This window comes from Diaphorina citri, unplaced genomic scaffold (assembly GCF_000475195.1).
Source record: "Diaphorina citri unplaced genomic scaffold, Diaci psyllid genome assembly version 1.1 scaffold82, whole genome shotgun sequence".
Classification (NCBI taxonomy): domain Eukaryota; kingdom Metazoa; phylum Arthropoda; class Insecta; order Hemiptera; family Psyllidae; genus Diaphorina; species Diaphorina citri.
Window position 1 is genome coordinate 38,344 of NW_007377519.1, and position 18,811 is coordinate 57,154.

Consider the following 18,811-nt stretch of genomic DNA (forward strand, 5'->3'; position numbering starts at 1 on the left):
TTCCCCACATTTTTTTTTTTTTTTTTTTTTTTTTTTTTTTTACAATTTTCTTGACGGGGTGCATTACATAAATGTGCTCCTTCAAGCGTCGTAGCCGTGAAAATTTGCCCGCGCAGTGTCCACACTTATATGGTTTCTCGCCAGTATGCGTTTGCAGATGTTCTCTCATATGGCTAATATTGTAGCTGTTGTATACACACAAACAACACACGTACTTGAAAAGTCTGTCAGGTCGGTATGCAGAGGAACAATTTTTAGAATGTAAGATGAGAACATCCATAGAATTAGATAACTTCCGATCACAATGACGACAAATCATATCTGAAAAATTGATAATTGAAAGGATTAAAATGGTGTTAGTTTCCATCCGAATAACTCTGAATATTATTGTTCGCCCCTTTTGTGTGACAGATCCACCAGAAACGCTATAATTACACATACAACACACGTGGTTCAAATTTCATTTATTTATTTCAAAATGATTGATTAAATTGTGCTTCAAGTTTGATAATATAATTGAGAAACACTATAGTAACATTTATACGGCTTTTCTCCAGTATGCTTTCGTGTCCTCCCCCCCTCCCCCAAGATTAAAATAATAAAATCAAATGTTTATATTATTAGGATGCTGAATCAATATGTGTCGTTTTAGGTTTGACGAATCCGGAGAGCTATACGAGTAGTGTGAACATATAAATGGTTTCTCCCCTCTATGCTGTCGTAGGTGAGTTTTCATTCGTGTACAGTGGTATGTGTTATAATCACACATACCCCCACACACACAAAGGTATTATTAATAAATAAATAAATGTTTTTATTGTAATATAAGTTAGGAATATATAACGAATTACAAAGTCATACAAATGATGAGGGGAAAAAAACAAACAATAATTAGTATTTATAAAAAAGAATAGGTCACACAAGAAATCATTTATGATCAAATCCGTGGCCAACGCCCCATTATTATTGTTTCTGTTTCATTATTATTATTTCTGTCATATCGACGAACGGAAGGGCAGCTTCGAGAATGTAAAAGAAGATACTCGGAGGAACATTGTAACACCTGAGAACAATGGTGACATATTACGTCTGAAATACAATGGATAGTTTTACCATGCAAAAATTGAGATATTCATATAATAAATAACACGTTGTTCAAATTTCATTTATTTATTTCAGAATGTTTGATAAAATTGTGTCTCCTCAAGTTTGATAAATGTGAAACACTGTAGGAACATTTTGAACATGTATAAGGTTTTTCTCCAGTATGCTGTCGTAAGTGTATCTTCATACGTGTACAGTGGTATGTGTTATAATCACAAATACTACACACAAAGGTATGATTTCTGTCAAGTCGACGTACGGAAGGGCAGCTTCGAGAATGTAAAAGAAGATACTCGGAGGAACATTGTAACACCTGAGAACAATGATTACACATTACGTCTGAAACACAATGGATAGTTTTATCGTTCAATATTCAATTAGGCACTGGGTTCGTGACCGTGTGTGCGAATTAAAATCCAATAGCAATGAAGTACCAATAGCAATGAAGTACGTAAACCAAAAAGCTCATAAATGTTGAGCTTCCAGGATATAAGTCCACTCAGCGTTAGGTCAACTTCAATAGATTCGTTAGTCCAGTGATTTATTTCAACTTATCCTGTCAAATTCTTCGTATGATAATATCGCAGGACTGAATATTTAAAAAATCTTTTTCCGTCGCTTTCTTTCGATCATTTTCACCGTGTTTCTTTGTAATGTGTCTCTGTAGCTCTTGTAATCGTGCAGCGCGATAATTACAAGCTGAACATTTATGTGGTTTCTCTCCCGTGTGCTTTCGCATGTGTCTCTTCATTTCACTTGCTCCATGGTATGTGTGATAATCACACATACAACACATGTAGTTGTAATGTTTGTTGGGTCGATATGCTGAGGTGCAACTTTTAGAATGCAAGATAATGTCTTTCGTCGAGCTAGATATGGATTGATTACAATGTCGACAAATCACTCCTGAAATATAAATATAAAAATGGTAAAAACAAAGCTACAACCGTAAGATGTAAAAAATTCTTTTAGCGAAATGCCTAATTTTTGTTTCGAAATATAGTTTGCCAGTTAGATCACACAGGATCCTCTTTTTTGATCATACTTTAATGGACAATTTTATTTATTATTATTATTATTATTATTATTATTATTATTATTATTATTATTATTATTATTATTATAGTTCATAGGTCGTCGCGACAAATTTCAAGATCAGAGCTCATTTGTGTGAGAAAATGTGAAAAAAATCCCGTTAGTTTGGCTTTATGGTTTTCTGGACAAAATTTGCACCACCATTTTCGTGATCCTGGTAAAAAGACCTTTAATTTGATATATAGGTCAACCAGGTTTGGATAAGTCCTTCTATGGGGACAGACGGACAGACAGATAGACTGACTGACGGATAGACCGACACCGAAGCGAATACAATAGTCCGTCCACTATACCTTTTATTATTAGTAATAACAAAGGCAGGACGGACTAAAAAGTTATTTTAATTTACACCAGTGACGGTATTACAAGGGAAATATCTATGTATAATGCTGCAGTACTCACAAAAGATATTAATAAGCAGACTTGAGCATAAATACTCCACATTTATTTATTCATTTTTTTTTTTTTTTTTTTTTAAATTTTCTTGACGAAAATTGCAATAACAGAAATCAACAGATAAATTTAAAGGTTTCCACAGATGCAACCGGAATGGATTCAAAAAGGTTTTTCTCCTATGTTATTTGTCATTGTGTTTACTTGACATATTATGTCTTCTGAGCTCTTGTATTCATGTAGAGCTGTAAGAACAGTGTAAACATTTATAAGGTTTCTCCCCTGTGTGCTTTCTAAGGTGAATTTTCACATCTTTTCTAAAAGGGACGTTATAACCACACATAGAGCATACGTAGTTGAAACTTTTATCAGGTCGATAAGCAAAGGTACAGTTTTTAGAATGTAAGAGAAGATCATCCATGGATCTAGATAAGAAAGTATTACAATGATAACATACAAGGTCTGAAACATACAAATACTAATAGTAGTAAAATAAAGATAAAAAGAAAATGGCATAAATTAAGAAGGAAAGAATTTTTTTCAAAATATGTAACAGGTTTATGCTATAACCTAACTTTTCCTCTGGATGGTTCAAAATTTAAGATTTTCCGACTATTTTATGTTTGATACGCATATGCCTCTTTAGATCATGTGATCGTAAAGTTTCGTAACCACAATGTGAACATTTATAAGGCTTCTCTCCCGTATGTGTTTGTAAATGTCTTTTCATATCAGTTCTACCATTGACGTTATAATCACATAAACAACACACATAGTTGAAACTTTTACCAGGGCGCCATACTACAGCACATTTTCTAGAATGAAAGAGGAGATCATCCATAGAACTAGATAATACCTGTTTGCAGTGATAACACTTGAGCTTATCTGAAATATGTAGAATATTAAAGAGTCAAATGAATAAATTCTAGCGAATGAGAAAAATTCTTTGGATAAGACATTTTAAAACACATAATACAGCTGATTTCTTTCTGGTTTAGACGCATTTATTAATTTTCTTCAATGTACGAGTACAAGTACATCATAATCTCAACGCATTTATATAAAGAATAGAGCTGTACTACAGATTATTTATCTCAAACTAAAAATATCTCGTCGAGATTTACAAATACACTAAAACTTAAGAGAGTATATATTTTTTTATTTTATTTTTATTTATTTATTTATTTTTTCAAGATTAAAAAAAAAAAATCAAATGTTTTCCTTATTAGGATGCTGAATCAATATGTGTCGTTTAAGGTTTGACGAATCCGGAGAGCTATATGAGCAGTGTGAACAAATAAATGGTTTCTCCCCTCTATGCTGTCGTATGTGTCTTTTCATCTGAGTACTATAGTATGAGTTGTAATCACACATATAACAAACATGACGATATTTACTGTCCGGTCGATTGACGGCAGAGCATATTTTAGAATGTAGAATGAGAGCCTCTGTGGAGCTAGGTAACGTTAGGTTACAATGATAACAGAACACGTCTGAAACATGACGATAACTGTAGTAAATTGAGTTGTTAAGAAAGGGTGATATGAAATACCCTTTGTAAATGACTAATTTTACCCTTCATAACTCCAGAATAGATCAAAGTAAATGGTTCTTTTTTTCATAAGAGTAAAACAAATTCTTAATTTTTTCGTTTTTGAGTTAAAAAAAGTAATAATAAAACATTAAATACTGCACCTTTGTGACTCAAGTTATCGTTCTCACAGCTATTACATACATTTATTCCATATATTTTCATCTATTCGAATGTTTGATCAAGGTGTGTCTTCTTAAATTTTGTAATTGTTCGGAGTGATAAGAGCAGAAAGGACATTTATATGGTTTATCACCCAAGTGATTTCTAATATGAGTTCTCATGTGTCCCACATTGTAGGTGCAATAGTTACAGAGAACACAAACGAAGTTCGACTTTTTATCAGGACGATATACCGAAGTGCAGGTTTTCGTATGAGAAACAAGATATTCAGTAGAGGCAGGTAGAAACTGGTTGCAATGTTTACAAATCACATCTGAAAAGGAAAAGGGGCAGGCATTTTTATTGATGGATAGAAAAGATATTCTATTCTGATGGTCACTCCATTCTCATTATACATATTCCATCACTATTTCTAATCAACTTTTCAGATCTGCTATTAATAATTATTATTAGTTCACTTTTATTTTATTTGATAAATCTTATGTTATAAAATAGAGATCCATTCACATTTCACACACTGATCGCTCTATCTCTAGAACCACAACACCTAGAAAGCTGAAATTTGGTAGGAATATTCCTATTATGGTCTAGTGTGCAATAAGAAAGGATTTTGTGAAAATCTAAACCGATCCTTAATTTTAATCGCTAAAATCTCCATAAGAAATACACAGAGTGCAGAGACTGCGGGAGAGAAATGTTCCGCTCTCGACCAATATTTTGAGTTTCGTTTAAGTTTTTAGTATGGTAACTATGCAGCTAATAGGGAGCGCGCAGCGCGACCGTATTTTTCATTATTTTCTACAAGTTCGGCCATGCCTTTTCTACAAGTTTGGCCATGCCTCGGGATGAACTAGTGGTATTCCGGAGCGAAGCGACGGAATTCAGCTATAGTAAATGCATATGGATGAATAATTTTAGTAACCTTTTTTTACAGATAGACTAACTTGAATTTTGATTTGTATGCAAATTATAAATATGTGTTCTCAAATTCTGAGCTTGGGTGAAATACTTTGAACAATATGAACATTTAAAAGGTTTCTCTCCCGTATGTTTTCTAATGTGGTTTTTCATATTTCCACCATTGTAGGTGAAATAGTGGCAAGTGTAACAAACATAAATATACGCGCTACTCAATCGAGGAGCTAGTTTACAAACTTTTGTGTGTAAAAGGAGAATATCTGTAATTGAGGGTAGGTATTCATTGCAATATTGACAAACAGACAATAAATCTGAAAGGAGACAAGGAAAACGGAGATTAATTTTCATTATTTTTCTGAAGCACCTATTTGAAGAAGATTTTCATTAGAAAAGACTTGATAGGGATTTTCTTAATTTCATTCCGGAGTTCTCTTTCTTACATTCATGAGGATAAAATGTATACACACGCAAAGGACATTTGTATTGGCTGGGACATTTATGCTTTCGGGGCTACATAATTGTGGTCAGTTGTCCCGTTTTTAACTTTACTGTCAAATCCGTTCCACAAAAATTCTAATTGTTAGGTACTATAAAATAAAATTGTTAGGTACTATGTTTGATTGAAACATGTGTTCTCAAAGTTTGCACCTGAGTGAAACACTTAAAGCAATGTAGACATTTATATGGTTTTTCTCCCAAGTGCTTTCTTATGTGGTCCAGCATATTACCCCGTCTATTGGTGAATAAGTCGCATGCGAAACATACGTACAAATAAGACGAACTGGGTCGGGGTGAATATTGACAGGTTTTGGTGTGCAGTAGAAGACTATCTGTAGAAGGATGTAAGGTCTCATGACAATATCGACAAAGGATCGCTTGGTCTGGAACGAGGAATTTACTAATTACCTACTCGCAATTCGTAATATCAAAAGAGAGAGAGAGAAAAAAAAGTAGTCCTTGAAGGCCTGCTTTGTCAGTTGAACTTCAAGGCTCGTTGAGCAAGAAAATTAAAAAGACTAGAAAAAACTAGATGCAGTCCTTTTAAAAATTTAAAACAATGATTTGATGTACCAATATTTCTGTATTATGAGAATATTTAACACATTCCGAGGCTTACCTACTACTACAAATAAGTTACAAATGACTAGAACCAGGTTTGTGGTAAAAATGACTTAAAACATCAAAAAGCAAAAAGGGAAACATAAACAATTGAGTAAGAAGATTTTTTTTTTTGACCAGAATATTTAAATATGACTAGAACCAGATTTAGATGACTAGAACCAGTAATAATACTAACTAACCCATCACGTAGGAACATATTACAGTCACACTATCTATTAGGAAGTATGGATAGGACATATTTTTCTAAACATGTAGAAAATAAAATATAAATATAAATCTATCCTTGTTTAGACATTTAAAATGTTATCAATCCGCATTCAAAATGCTACGGGGGGATAAAGCTCGGATGTTTTCTAAGAATATGTTTCTTTAAACTATGCACTTGCGTGAAAGATCGTGAGCAACACAGACATCGAAATGGTTTCTCGCCCGTGTGCCGCCGTAAGTGTCTCTTCATATTGTCCGAATGGTAGGTGAAATATTTGCACATGAAACACACATACGAGTAGGACTTGTCCGGACGGTCAACGAATTCGCAGTTCTTCGCATGCTGCAGAAGCGTTTCCGCGAAACGAGGAAACAAATGGTTACAATGCTGACAAACGACTTCTGAAATTCGAAAAGGTCGACACAGCCAAGAAAGTTAAATACAGTTCGTTAAAAAAATAAAACTGATTAACTTTCAAATCGACTAGGTAAGCGATAGAGATCATATTTTTATAATATATTTTTTTTCTTTGAAATATGACTAAAATACACATAACAAAATTAAATAGATAGAGCTAAGACTAGAAGATATAAATAAGTGAAAATTGTTACTAGGGAAGGGAGAGACTAGATTATTAGGAACTAAATTATTGAGGTTCGAATTATGAAATGTTTTAGTAATCGAGGTTTATTGACTAGACCTGTAATTTATATTCAAACTTAGTGTTTCATTTGAATGTGCTTCTTCAAATAGTGCAGCTGGGAGAAATTCCGCACACAATACGGACAGTTGAATGGTTTTTCTCCAATGTGACTTTCGATGTGTCTCTTAATATCAACATAATCGTTTGTTTCATATTTGCACAAAATGCAAGCGACCGAATGTTCCATGCTTCGCACCATGGAATCGCAGGTTTTGATATGCATGAGGATCGTATCTGTACAACATGGCAACGTGCGTGTACAGTGTTGACAGACGACACTCGACAGGAACATTCTCACCTTCGGGTCACTCTTGCCGGGGTGCTCCGTCAAAATGTGCCACTTGAGACTCTGCTGAAGGGAAAAGAAATCTGGACAGTACGCACATTTAAATGGTTTCTCGCCCGTATGTCGGCGAATGTGCCGCTTCATGTTATCGGAATGATACGTAGAATATTTACACATGAAGCAGACGTACGTGTAGGATTTGTCGGGCCGTAGGACGGACTCGCAGTTTTTCGTGTGAACAAGCAGAGTGTCCGCCAGGCACGGTAGAGATTCCGTGCAGTACTGACAGATGATGACTGAAAAAAGATAATCAGGGTTGTTAAAATCAATAAGTCACTAACTAGTGACCCTTAATAATAATCATTGGAAATTCCTAACCTTGCTCAGTGGGTTCTTACAATAATAATAGAATACCTACAATTTTTTCGTAAGTGCCTGTCTCTATTCACTGAATTTCAACGGACAAAGTTAGGATAAGAATTCTTCTCCCTAAGGTAAAAGAAAAACACAATTTTCTTTCTTAATGTAGCATTTCTTCATTTATTTAGTTTTATCAAAGTGACCAAGGAAAATAATCTTATTCGCTTTAAGGAAGTAAAACTGAGAATGGTGCCCGTTATTATTATTATTATTATTATTATTTTCATTTCTTTTCATATTTATAATGTGTTGATCATTTGACTACAACATATAGCCTACTTGGACTATCAGCATTGTCATCCGTGTCCATGTCAGTTTCTTTGAATTCGCCCTTGTGTTTCGTCTTGTAGTGGTGCTTGAGCAAGTTCTTTTTCGTAGCTCTATAATCACAGAGAACACATTCAAATGGTTTCTCGCCCAAGTGCTTCCGGATGTGGTTTCTCATCTGCCACTCGTTGTACACACTATAGTCACACTTGTAACATACGTGCCTGTAGCGAGGACTGGGCCGGGCGATAGCCTGACAAGAGCGGCAGTGATTCAAAAGGAGTATCTCGTTCTTCACCAGGTACTCGTGACAATGCTTGCATATGTCAATGTTATGCTGATCAGAATCTGAAATTTGTTTTCAAGATGAGATTTGCAACATATTAGCTATCAGGGGTAAAAAGACCTTTCAGTCTCATCCTAGCAATATTAATGAGGTATTCTATGGCATGGAAATTGGTGCGTCAAAGAACTAGGTATACATTCTAGGGGTCCATGTTAATTCCTACATGGGATAGTGCTTTACTCTACATTCTACAAGCTAAAAGTTAATAGAATAAATGCATTGAAACCATAGCAGAAGTCAAACTTCACTTGTAAAGTAAAATAATAATGCCCTTTCCAGAAACAAACCCTAGGAATTCGTTTTGCAGCGAAATCTGAAGCTATTTCGGTGCACTGGGACTATTCAAACAGACTGATTTTCGAAGGAAAAAGAACAAGACTAATAAGCACTTTATTGATACACATGATAAGTATACGAGTGAACGTCATGGAACCAATGTATGACAATTTGATTTCTAAAATTAAATGTAATTATACAATTTATTATGGTTTCCTAACTTTAAAATTAAATAAATTAATCCTGAAAGGATGAAAACTACACTCTCTAATAAGGCAAGTTTCATTTATCATTTTTAATTTTTTAAACATAATTTAAGTCTATTTACAAGGACAAGCGGGAGGAGGTGTGAGGGTGTTTACAGAATTCATTGGCCACTTGGCCAGTGAAAGAAGATTATCAGAACAATAGGTATAACAAAGTATTCAAAACTTTGAAGCATACATAATACATAGCTTCATCCATAGGGTTGATTTGGGAGTAATTTTATCAAAGCTAAGACCACTCACTATCAGGTAGACCTGACAGGCGGACCTTTTCAGCCGCACCGTTCAGGTCTACCTGATAGTGAGTGGCTGGCCTAAGGTATGAATATCTCACTTCGGACTGTTAATTTCTTCCATAATCCTTGTAAATCCCTCCTAAACAGCCCATCACCCTATTTTGACAGACACAAATTAATGGGAGACGTTTTAGATCCAACCTTACTCATTTCTTCTTCTCTAACATTATTCAAACTTTCAGAACCTTTATCTTCACTTATTTGGTCAAAGTTTTTAGCTTGTGGGAATAACTTCAACTGACCACGGTAGTCCACTTGATAGAGCACTTCGTCTTTACGGGCTTGATTGTCCTCCGTTTCATCTTTATCATTCGAGTCAACATTGAATGATTCTTCAATAGACTCGTTCATTTCTTCGTCAGGTTCGCTTTTCATCTCGCTGAATTTCTCCCGACTCCACTCCTGATAGACGTTCCCAATGTTTTGTCCATACTCTCCCATGTCCTGGCTCTCGTCTCCAGGCATCTCCTGGACGTTTTCCCGATTCATGAATTGCTCCTGGAGCTGCTGGTCGACGATTTTGTGTCCGTGCACCATGTGGGATTTTAAACTATCTTTCCGCTTCCCTCGGTAAGGGCAAAGCGTACACTTATACCGCGGAAGTTGCCCGCATTCTTGCTTGTGGCGGTTCAGACTACGGCGTCGCGAGTAGATGCGGTTACACAGCGGTGTGGGGCACTTGAAGACGCCGGTGTCGTTGTGCGTCTTTTTCGAGCGGCTGTCCGCTTCCTTGGCGGCATTCATCTGGCGGAGTTTGTAGTCGAACAGTTCGGTGTAGTGGTTGTCGGAGTAGGGAGATGGGAGGAAGTTGTTGTCCGCATGATGGACGATGGCTTGCAACGGGATTTTGAACTCACCTGGAAGTACCCAGATAAACGAATTAAAAAAAAGGTTCAGAATATGTACCACAGTCTGGCTAAAAACTATTTTTTTTCTCCTTTTTTTAAGAGGTTAGATAGAGAGAACTGTAACTGCTAAGGTCTTATCGTCCCGAAATCGAAGAGAGAAGGAAGACAGGATAGGAGAAAGCCAGCGGTTTCGAGAACATTAATCGTTCACGATAAAATCCGTCCCCGGAGGGAATCGAACCAGCGGCCTAGCGCTCACAAGGCAGACGCGCTACCAACCAAGCTCACTAGGCTAGGCGACTAACACTCGTATTTATGAACAAGAATGATCGTTCTTAGATCAGTCTCAAGTCAAAATTGACCAATCAAATGCCTTGAGACTATGCTTAGCACGAACTTAAGAGCCAGCATTTTGTTCATAAATATGGCTGTAAGAATCAAATGGCCATTTAATAATAGTAATAATTCTTGAGACAAAGAAAAACATGAACAGATACTTGAAATAGAAATACAGTAAGTTACTCAGCAATATTAAAAGACTACTCAGTACAGGTCCATCCATTAATCACTACTCAGTGCTGCTAAGTGGTTTCACAACTCTACATCTTACCGGTGGAAGTCACGTGACATTGCATCAGTGGTGGAGAGTCACCATTAACTTGTCAATCATTTAAATTGTTTATCACATCCATTTCAATGGTTTCTCGTCTCTACACTAGGTCAGATCTCCATTTAAATGGTTTCTCGTAGTGAAAACCACAGTTGATGCCACGCTTCTAATATCTACGAGGGTTTCTACATTTGCTCATAATATAAGTGCATAAATCAATGTTGTAGATTTAAATTGTTTATCACATCCATTTAAATGGTTTCTCGTCTCTACACTAGGTCAGATCTCCATTTAAATGGTTTCTTGCAGTGAAAACCACAGTTGATGCCACGCTTCTAATATCTACGAGGGTTTCTACATTTGCTCATAATATAAGTGCATAAATCAATGTTGTACGACCTAAACTTCGGTACGGGTAGGATAAGAAGATTTTTGGCTCTTTTTTTCTGTTTGATAGTTCATCTTCAGGAAGAATACAAGGAAAAATATTTGTATTTGTTAACACACTTTAATAAATACAAATGAAAATAATTTATTTATTATTTATTTATATTATAAATTTGTTTCGAAATTTTAGAGCCAAAAAATATAACATAGATACCTCACCTCTAAATTCTAAAGAGAGTAAGTACAAGACTACAATCATAAAGTGAACTTAATATTAATACTAGCTACAAGTGTTTAACTACATATTACCTATGTAGATACAAAATAGTTGAGTGTTTTACCTTTTGCTGTCAGTAAGAAAGACAAAGAAGATTGTTTTTATGGTACTGAGAAAATTCTTCCTTCACCTCTACTAAGTAATTTCTAAATTTACGAGAAACTAACACTTACAGACTACCCTTAAGTATTTACCCAAAGACCAAATCAAACATGAAATTGAACTTATGATGATAACAACAACTTAAATAGTGATTAATTTGTAAATAATTCTATTTTTGATTGATTGTATTTGTTTTTACTACTCGCATTTATAAACAGGAAATAAAGTTAATATGTAAAACAAAAAATAATTTCACAGCCGTTTATACTTCAACTTGAACCCGGGCAGGTCTTAGCTCTGAAAAAGAATAAAATTGGAGCTGGCAGTATTAGATTACAAAACAAAGGCCTGAGTAAAGCAGACATTTTCAATGTAGATTCTAGATGCAACTTTGATACCTGATGAAATAAGGCTGAAAGGCTAAAACGAATCGAACAATAAGGAAAGAAAGAAATATTGATGTAATAAAAGACGAGTAGCAATAGTTTGCAAAATAATCAATTTATTAGACATTCAATAAGAATGAATGTTGGTCAAGAGATTAGGTACTATTTTATTAGATATACATTGGCGTGATCCACTGAGGTGCATTCATAGAAGAAAAAGTTGACATTTCCCACTATGACTTTTTCTCTACTGAGGCCACCCCGATCCACTCAAAGTTGTAACGTGTATTGGGTCTGACACACAGTTACAAAGGATAGGTATTCTAAGTAATGATTATTCAAATAAGAACTCCTGCTCTATATTATCCTCCTCCTCCTCCTCCTCCTCCTCCTCCTCCTCTTCTTCTCCTCCCTTCTTGTCCACCTTATGAACCTTCCGCAGATGTTGCATGAGCTGCGACCCCTGCGCGCACTCATACCCGCACATGCCACAGGCATGCGGTTTCTCGCCCGTATGTCGGCGCATATGATCATCTAAATGTGTCTTCCGTCGCGCCGAGTACGCACACAGAGCGCATCGGAATGGTTTCTCGCCGTTATGCGTGTCAATGTGCGTGCGCATGTATTTCCGCGTCGGCGTGTGGTAGTTACACAGGTAGCACATGTACGTGTAGCTAGCGTCCGGGCGTACCATATCAACACACGTCGCGCAATGCTCGAGCGTTTGCGTTTTGCGCGTCGGCACGACTTCGAATTGTTTGCAGTGCACGCACACAAAGTTGACGCCCATGTGAATTTGCTGCACGTGATTGTGCACGTCTGCGGCTTGCTTTGCGCCGTACGGGCAGAAGTCACACTCGAACTGTTGCTTCGCGAGATGTGTCCTTACATGCCGAAGCATGTCACGGTCACGCGTCGCAGAGTATGGACATGCATAACACGCGTACTCCGCTGAGGGAGATTTGCCTGAGCAGATTTTGGTATGCGTGTAAAGATTGACAAGGTCAGAAGGGAGATGGAGGTGGCAGTGTTGACACTGGATAAGATCTGGAAGCGAAGAACGTGGACAGTGGACAGTAGGGGTTAATGTCCATGTGGAGTTGAGAATTGTGGACAAACGGTACCAGTAAGGGGTTAAATTCAACACTTCTCGTTTATGACCAGGACCGCAAACTGAGTTTCAACTTACCTAGTTTAAGTTTAACTCTTGGAATAAGTAATCTGATTGGACGATTTTAAACTTTTTTTTTAACCAATGGTTATCCTTGCCTGGTTTAAACTCAGATTGAACCGGCCATTAAAGAAACACAGTATTTGCCATTTCAACACCAATAGTGATTTAGATGTGACATTTGAACTTGAATGTTTGGTTAAATTTCAGATTTAGCCAAACTTCTGAGTTCGAAAAGAAAACGATATTACCTTATTGAAAAACTTTTAATGTTAATTTTTCTACACTTATTTATTTTCTCACACAAAGTAGGGATTCCCCTCTATGTGCTCTGTGTCCCCAACGAGCAGAAATGAATTTTCGCTGACCATCTTTTAGTGTGCTCAGCCCTTCTAAATATACTAGGAGATCTCCGGAAAATATTGGGTTACAAGAAAAAGAAAAAATAGCTAATAATCAATTTCTAGCATTTGAAACCAACCAACCATTTTTTTTTTTTTTTTTTTTTTTTTTTTTTTTTTTTTTTTTTTTTTTATCTCTTTGGGTAGAGTTTGATATATCTTATTATATTTTTGATAGAAAAAACAAAAAGAGATTTTGTACATAGATATTATTTTTTCTTTCTTTTTTTGTTTTGAAGTCAGAAAGTTTTTCTTTTTTTTTTCTGCTGGGCCTTTTTGCAGCTGAAAACACACGATTTTGAGTTCGCTCTGCGTTTTCGAAACAAGATTGACTCTTGAGCGTGTATTTTCAGCTGGAAAAAGGCCCTTCGATTTATGGTGGGCATTGGCAACTGCTGTGCAACTTTTTCATTTCTCTTTTTTCAGAAATATTTTTATTTTTTAATTCATTTCAAATTCAAATCATCCGATTGGTTACTTTTTTTATGGTTTAAACTGAAATCATGTTGATATTGTTTCCTTGTTTTTTCTTCCTTCATTTTCTGTTCATATTAGTCTTTTTTTTATGAAATTCTTAAATTTTTGTTTGATTTATTTAACTATTTTTTATGTTTTTTGAGATTTTTTCTCTCACACTGCCCACTTACTCTCCTGTGATTTTTAAAATTGTTTGTCTTCCCCCAGATAAGAGGTTTTTTGTTGCACCCATTTTCTTGGTAGATTTTTGATAATGTTTGCGCTTTGCGCTGGCTGAAAAATTTGTTCCTAGTGATTTTTAACACTTGACGTAAAATTATTGACGTGGTTTTAAAGTTGTTTGGATACAAAAAGGGCACATGACATTCAAAGTCGCGCCCCCTTTAAATTAAATTTATTTAAAAAAAAAAAAAAATGAAAATGGGTGTGGCTTTCTCCTATCCTTTCCTCCTTCTGTCTTTGGTTTTGGGACCAAAAAGACCTAGGCAGTTACAGTTAGTTCCTGCTTTCAAACCTTTAAAAAAAATCCATTTAGCATTTTGATTAAAAATAATAATAATAATAAAATTTGCAGGTCTTTTTTTAAGCCAATTGTCACCAAATAATATCACAGTAATGTGGTCTATTCTGATAGGTAGGTATGTTTCTTGAAAACTAAACTAACAGATAACAGGGGCAACATTTAAAAGGATATACAATACCTTGACTTGCTCCAGTAATAACCATAAAAGTTTTCCGGTTCCAGAATGGGGCTGGTGTTTCACTCATGATCCTGGTTGGTTGGAGACAATGTTTCTTCTGTTTCTTTTTGTTGCTCTTGCTCAGCAGGGTCTAGGGTTTGTTCCGGCTCTTTGTGTATCAATTGAACTGAGGGGACAAAATTAAGATTAGGATTATAAGTGGGGGTTCACAGGAAAAGCAAGTGACAGGAAATTCTACCATTCAGAAAAAAGTAGTTAAGTAAATTACATCTATTTTCATTAAAAAAAAGTGAGTACTACTTAAAACCACGTAGCTGCTGGATCAACGAGATGAAGAGACTATGCAACAGATGGGGGCTGAACGACTGGGAGGAGTTGACACAACATAGAGTTCTTTGGAGGCAAGCAGTCTGGTCGGCACGGGATTCACATCTCCCTAATATGCCATCGGAGTGAGTGAGTGAGTGTGTACTTAAAACCCCTAAAACTTCCTTTTTTTACAAATAGATAGCAAGTAGGTAATACCCACACAATAGTACTAACCTAGTTCACTTGCAGCTATAGGTTGCTGAGGGTTGATCCACTTCTTAGGAAGATTGGAATGCAACGTTTCATCAATGTCCTCAGATGTTGATACTGTTTCTGAGTTAGCTGTCAACAGCTCTCGCATGCAAGACTCACGCTTTTCAGACAGTTTATTCAACATATTTTCATCGGAAGACATTTTTTTACACTAGCTATAAAATCTTACTTGGCTATTCAAACCTACCAACTTTCAGTAAAAAAAGCTCAGTCAACTTGGGGAAAAAAATTCATCTGATTATATTACTTCCCTCCCTATAGGATAATGAAAGTAAAAAAGGTTAACTTTGCTATTCTCAATCAAGAGGAGATAGGATGGAATTTGGTCTTTCAGTTGAGATTGTTTAGAGAGAAACTGTCCATGCAATCTGACCAATCTATTCTTCCTGCTTAGGAAAAAAAAAACACAAGTACTGAAATTATTATGTTCTGTGCTTAATCTCAATCCTGAGAGGAGTAATTTATTTCCAATTACAATTGAGAGTTTGCAGAATACATAATAATTTTGGCAGTATACCATCCCATTAAAAAAAAAAAAAAAAAAAAAAAAAAAAAAAAAAAAAAAAAAAAAAAAAAAAAAAAAAAAAAAAAAAAAAACATAATATTCAGACACAGCTGTACATAGTGCAAAGTAGAGATGTGTCAAAAAGTAAGTGAGTTATTAAAAAAGTAACTACACTTTTCTCTCTTTTCATTGGACTACTCAGTCAATTAGTAGGTAAGTCAGACCTTAAACATGTATGTACCTAACTCACTCTTTACTTCCATATAAGTAGGTAAATATAGGGAGTTAGGATCTGACTTATTAGTTTAGTCCACCAACAAGAGTGGTTCTTTTTTACAACTCACTCATTATTTACACATCTCAAAGAAAAGTCCTCTCAGGAAAATATGATCGAGATTGTTTCTATGGAATGTGTTTCTTTCTGGACAAATCTTGATGTTCACTGACCAAATTTAACCGTTTTCCTTGATTGTTAAAACAAAATTGACCTTGAAAAGGGTAGGGTGCTAATTAATTTAATGTCTTCCTTTGAAAATTGTTTGCATGTTTTTCTTATATTTACTTATTATAACTACTCTGCCCTCATTAAATGGTCACCAGTAAAAAAAAAAAAAAACATAGATGTATCTAATCTTTAATCGCTATGATGACCTCGATCAGCCTGAGCTTAACTTACACATGTGACAAAAGAAGACTTTGCTATGTAGGTATTAAACTATAGCAGGGTATGTAAGTACCTACCTATGGAGTATGGAGTTATGGACTCTTTTTTTTTCCCCCCGACTATCGTCTTTAGTTAGAAAGAAAACTGTAGGTACTCACCTGAGCCCCTCGTCCGTCTTTTTTCAGGTGTGTTCAGTCCTAACTACTGGGCTGCTACCTATAAGTAGGTATACTTATACTAACCTACATTTAGGAATCACAAAGTTATAATATATAGACGACAAATTTTAATTAAACGCGAAAGTATAATGTACCTACCTATTACAGCACAAGAAGACCGTACAACTATAACTGCTATACTGTAAACTGATTCATTACAAACTTGTACACAGATCTGATTGACTATTCTTATCATTATTATTAGTATTATTCCAACAAGAAATTCAATACGCGCTATCAGTTATCGCGGGATTGTCTTCAAGGCTCGTCCACACATTGCTGATAAGAGTGATGAAGATAAGGCATTACTTTCAAATTTAGATCGCTATATTAGGTACCTACCTACTAGCAAAAGATATTTTTTTTTTCTCAAGAGGTTTGATAGCGGGAACGGTAACAGCTGGGGTCTTATCGTTCCGAAATCGAAGAGAGAAGGAAGACAGGATAATATGACGTGATCTCCTCGTTTTAATGCGCTAGTCAGTTTTGGGGGGAGAAAATCGGAAGTCGTTTTTTTTCGACCAACTTCGTGAAGATTCGAGTAAAATTTCAGAAGAACAACGGCCTATGTGTAAAGTTTTTGCCTCGGAGCTGGGTGTTTTTGCATGCAAAGTAAGTGAGAGGTTAAGGGCCTATGTGTAAAAAATCGTAATTCTGGGATAAATTTTATATCACTGTATTAAAATAATGTCTCTCCTGAAAAGTAGCGAAAATCACATAGGCCGTTCTTCTTGGGAACGATTCAATATCTTTTCTTTATTGACTTTATTCTGCCATCACCATTCGGCTACAGTTGAAGCTGCTACAACAGAACAACTTATTGACCGGCCGGTCATCAGTATTACATAATCCCTGCGCCAAGTCCAATATCGTATGGACTCGGCTTGTAACGTGATGAAGTCAGGAGGGTGCCATGTGTTCCAACATGAGGACTTATAAGGGGGGCGCCAAGACTAGCTCTGGGTTATGTAATCCCCCCATGGGGTTATGTAAAGCCACATCATCGGATGGAATTTATACGAAAGTTGAGAACTTTTAATAAAACACAATGCAAATTCTTGCCAGCCTGGTTAGCTTGGAAGGTGCCTGCCTTTTGCACTAGGTTGTCGGTTCGATTCCCGCCTAGGCTTATGCTCTTTATAGGTAGCTTATGCTCTTTAACGTTCGTTCTCGGAACAGCTGACTTTTTGCTATCCTGTCCTCCTTTACTCTTCAATGTATCCGTTTGAAGAATTCGAAGAACTTGATTGGGTAAAACGGTGAGAAGGTTGGTTTGAACGTGATTTTATTTAATTTGAGATGTTTACTCTGCGTCAAAACTAAATTTTATGCCATTTTTACTGGGCCAATCGACTTGAAACTTTGGTTCACTTAAATTAACTTTGATGATAAAGGATAGCCTATTGGGTAAATTCCTGCAGTTTCAATTTATAAAATTTTCTTCACTCCGTTTTACTCTTTTTCTAAAGGGGAGAGAAAAAACAACACAGCCTTTTATTTTCATAAAAAAAAAAAACAATTTTCTTTTGCAATACTTATGAACATTTATTTATTTATTAAGATCAACAGTAACACTTAAATTTAGAAAGTAGAACAAATATTATCAAATAGGGAAAGTAGATCAAACATTATCAAAAATTACCAAAATACAGTTTCTAAATTGGAAGCAAATGTTTTTTTTTTTTTTTTTTTTTTTTTTTTTTTTTTCCTAGGCGAGGACATGATAAAAGATATATAAATCCTGAGAAACAGGCGTTGAGGGTGTTTTCTGTTTTTACTTCTTCAGATTTTTTTCTATTGGCACAAGTACTTACTTCTTTTACTTGCACTACTGGCTGATCTAATGGATTTCAACTTTCAACATGAGAAAGTACCTAGATATTTAAAAGAACATGCAGCATGCACTCTCTCTCTCTCTCTCTTTAAATAAATTACTTACTCATAATTATGAGTAAAAAAATGTTTGAAAGAAAATAATATTACTTGATACAAAGTTTTTTTTTTTTTTTTTTTTTTTTTTGGGCCCTTTTATAGGGGGGGAGGAGTTAAAAAAAAAAAAAAAAAAAAA

At 35.5% G+C, this 18,811-nt stretch overlaps 5 protein-coding genes across 6 annotated transcripts; all 5 read right to left on the minus strand.

Moving 5' to 3' along the window:
- Positions 1-452: 452 nt before the first annotated feature.
- LOC113473070 (zinc finger protein 271-like) lies at positions 453-3,548 on the minus strand. Its single transcript, XM_026832838.1, has 2 exons — positions 3,197-3,548; positions 453-2,044 (listed from the first exon to the last, which is right to left on the minus strand). Exons 1-2 carry the CDS (start codon positions 3,431-3,433, stop codon positions 1,664-1,666), a joined length of 618 nt encoding a protein of 205 aa, XP_026688639.1. The 5' UTR covers positions 3,434-3,548; the 3' UTR covers positions 453-1,663.
- A 26-nt stretch (positions 3,549-3,574) lies between these two features.
- LOC113473072 (myoneurin-like) lies at positions 3,575-5,819 on the minus strand. Its single transcript, XM_026832839.1, has 3 exons — positions 5,251-5,819; positions 4,520-4,619; positions 3,575-4,168 (listed from the first exon to the last, which is right to left on the minus strand). The coding sequence occupies exons 1-3, from the start codon at positions 5,570-5,572 to the stop codon at positions 3,802-3,804; spliced, it is 789 nt and encodes a 262-aa protein (XP_026688640.1). The 5' UTR covers positions 5,573-5,819; the 3' UTR covers positions 3,575-3,801.
- A 466-nt stretch (positions 5,820-6,285) lies between these two features.
- LOC103522975 (transcriptional repressor CTCFL-like) lies at positions 6,286-8,210 on the minus strand. Its single transcript, XM_026832863.1, has one exon. It carries the CDS (start codon positions 7,718-7,720, stop codon positions 7,274-7,276), a length of 447 nt encoding a protein of 148 aa, XP_026688664.1. The 5' UTR covers positions 7,721-8,210; the 3' UTR covers positions 6,286-7,273.
- Positions 8,211-8,931: 721 nt separating this feature from the next.
- On the minus strand, positions 8,932-11,077 carry LOC103522985 (zinc finger E-box-binding homeobox 1-like). Of its 2 annotated transcripts, none has more exons than XM_008488068.2 (2): positions 10,873-11,077; positions 8,932-10,271 (listed from the first exon to the last, which is right to left on the minus strand). In XM_008488068.2, the coding sequence occupies exons 1-2, from the start codon at positions 10,895-10,897 to the stop codon at positions 9,511-9,513; spliced, it is 786 nt and encodes a 261-aa protein (XP_008486290.1). In that variant the 5' UTR covers positions 10,898-11,077; the 3' UTR covers positions 8,932-9,510. The 2 variants fall into 2 exon arrangements, with proteins under 2 accessions (XP_008486290.1, XP_026688657.1); XM_026832856.1 differs by having other exon boundaries at positions 10,760-11,077.
- Positions 11,078-11,810: 733 nt separating this feature from the next.
- Positions 11,811-13,228, minus strand: LOC103523014 (gastrula zinc finger protein XlCGF57.1-like). Its single transcript, XM_026832861.1, has 2 exons — positions 13,214-13,228; positions 11,811-13,071 (listed from the first exon to the last, which is right to left on the minus strand). The coding sequence occupies exon 2, from the start codon at positions 12,923-12,925 to the stop codon at positions 12,359-12,361; it is 567 nt and encodes a 188-aa protein (XP_026688662.1). The 5' UTR covers positions 12,926-13,071; positions 13,214-13,228; the 3' UTR covers positions 11,811-12,358.
- Between the last annotated feature and the right edge of the window lie 5,583 nt (positions 13,229-18,811).

What these genes read in the sequence shown, in the direction of transcription:
- LOC113473070 (XM_026832838.1), bottom strand. Translation starts at nt 3,433, where the DNA reads ATGGATGATCTCCTCTTTCATTCTAGAAAATGTGCTGTAGTATGGCGC. An exon ending in AACATAAAATAGTCGGAAAA is followed by an intron (nt 2,045 to 3,196) that starts TCTTAAATTTTG and finishes TTACGGTTGTAG; the next exon opens with CTTTGTTTTTACCATTTTTA.
- LOC113473072 (XM_026832839.1), bottom strand. Translation starts at nt 5,572, where the DNA reads ATGAAAATTAATCTCCGTTTTCCTTGTCTCCTTTCAGATTTATTGTCT. An exon ending in GCATACAAATCAAAATTCAA is followed by an intron (nt 4,620 to 5,250) that starts GTTAGTCTATCT and finishes TTTCCTTTTCAG; the next exon opens with ATGTGATTTGTAAACATTGC. An exon ending in GTATATCGTCCTGATAAAAA is followed by an intron (nt 4,169 to 4,519) that starts GTCGAACTTCGT and finishes GGAGTTATGAAG; the next exon opens with GGTAAAATTAGTCATTTACA.
- LOC103522975 (XM_026832863.1), bottom strand. Translation starts at nt 7,720, where the DNA reads ATGTGTAAATATTCTACGTATCATTCCGATAACATGAAGCGGCACATT.
- LOC103522985 (XM_008488068.2), bottom strand. Translation starts at nt 10,897, where the DNA reads ATGCAATGTCACGTGACTTCCACCG. An exon ending in ATGTCACGTGACTTCCACCG is followed by an intron (nt 10,272 to 10,872) that starts GTAAGATGTAGA and finishes GGGTACTTCCAG; the next exon opens with GTGAGTTCAAAATCCCGTTG.
- LOC103523014 (XM_026832861.1), bottom strand. Translation starts at nt 12,925, where the DNA reads ATGCTTCGGCATGTAAGGACACATCTCGCGAAGCAACAGTTCGAGTGT.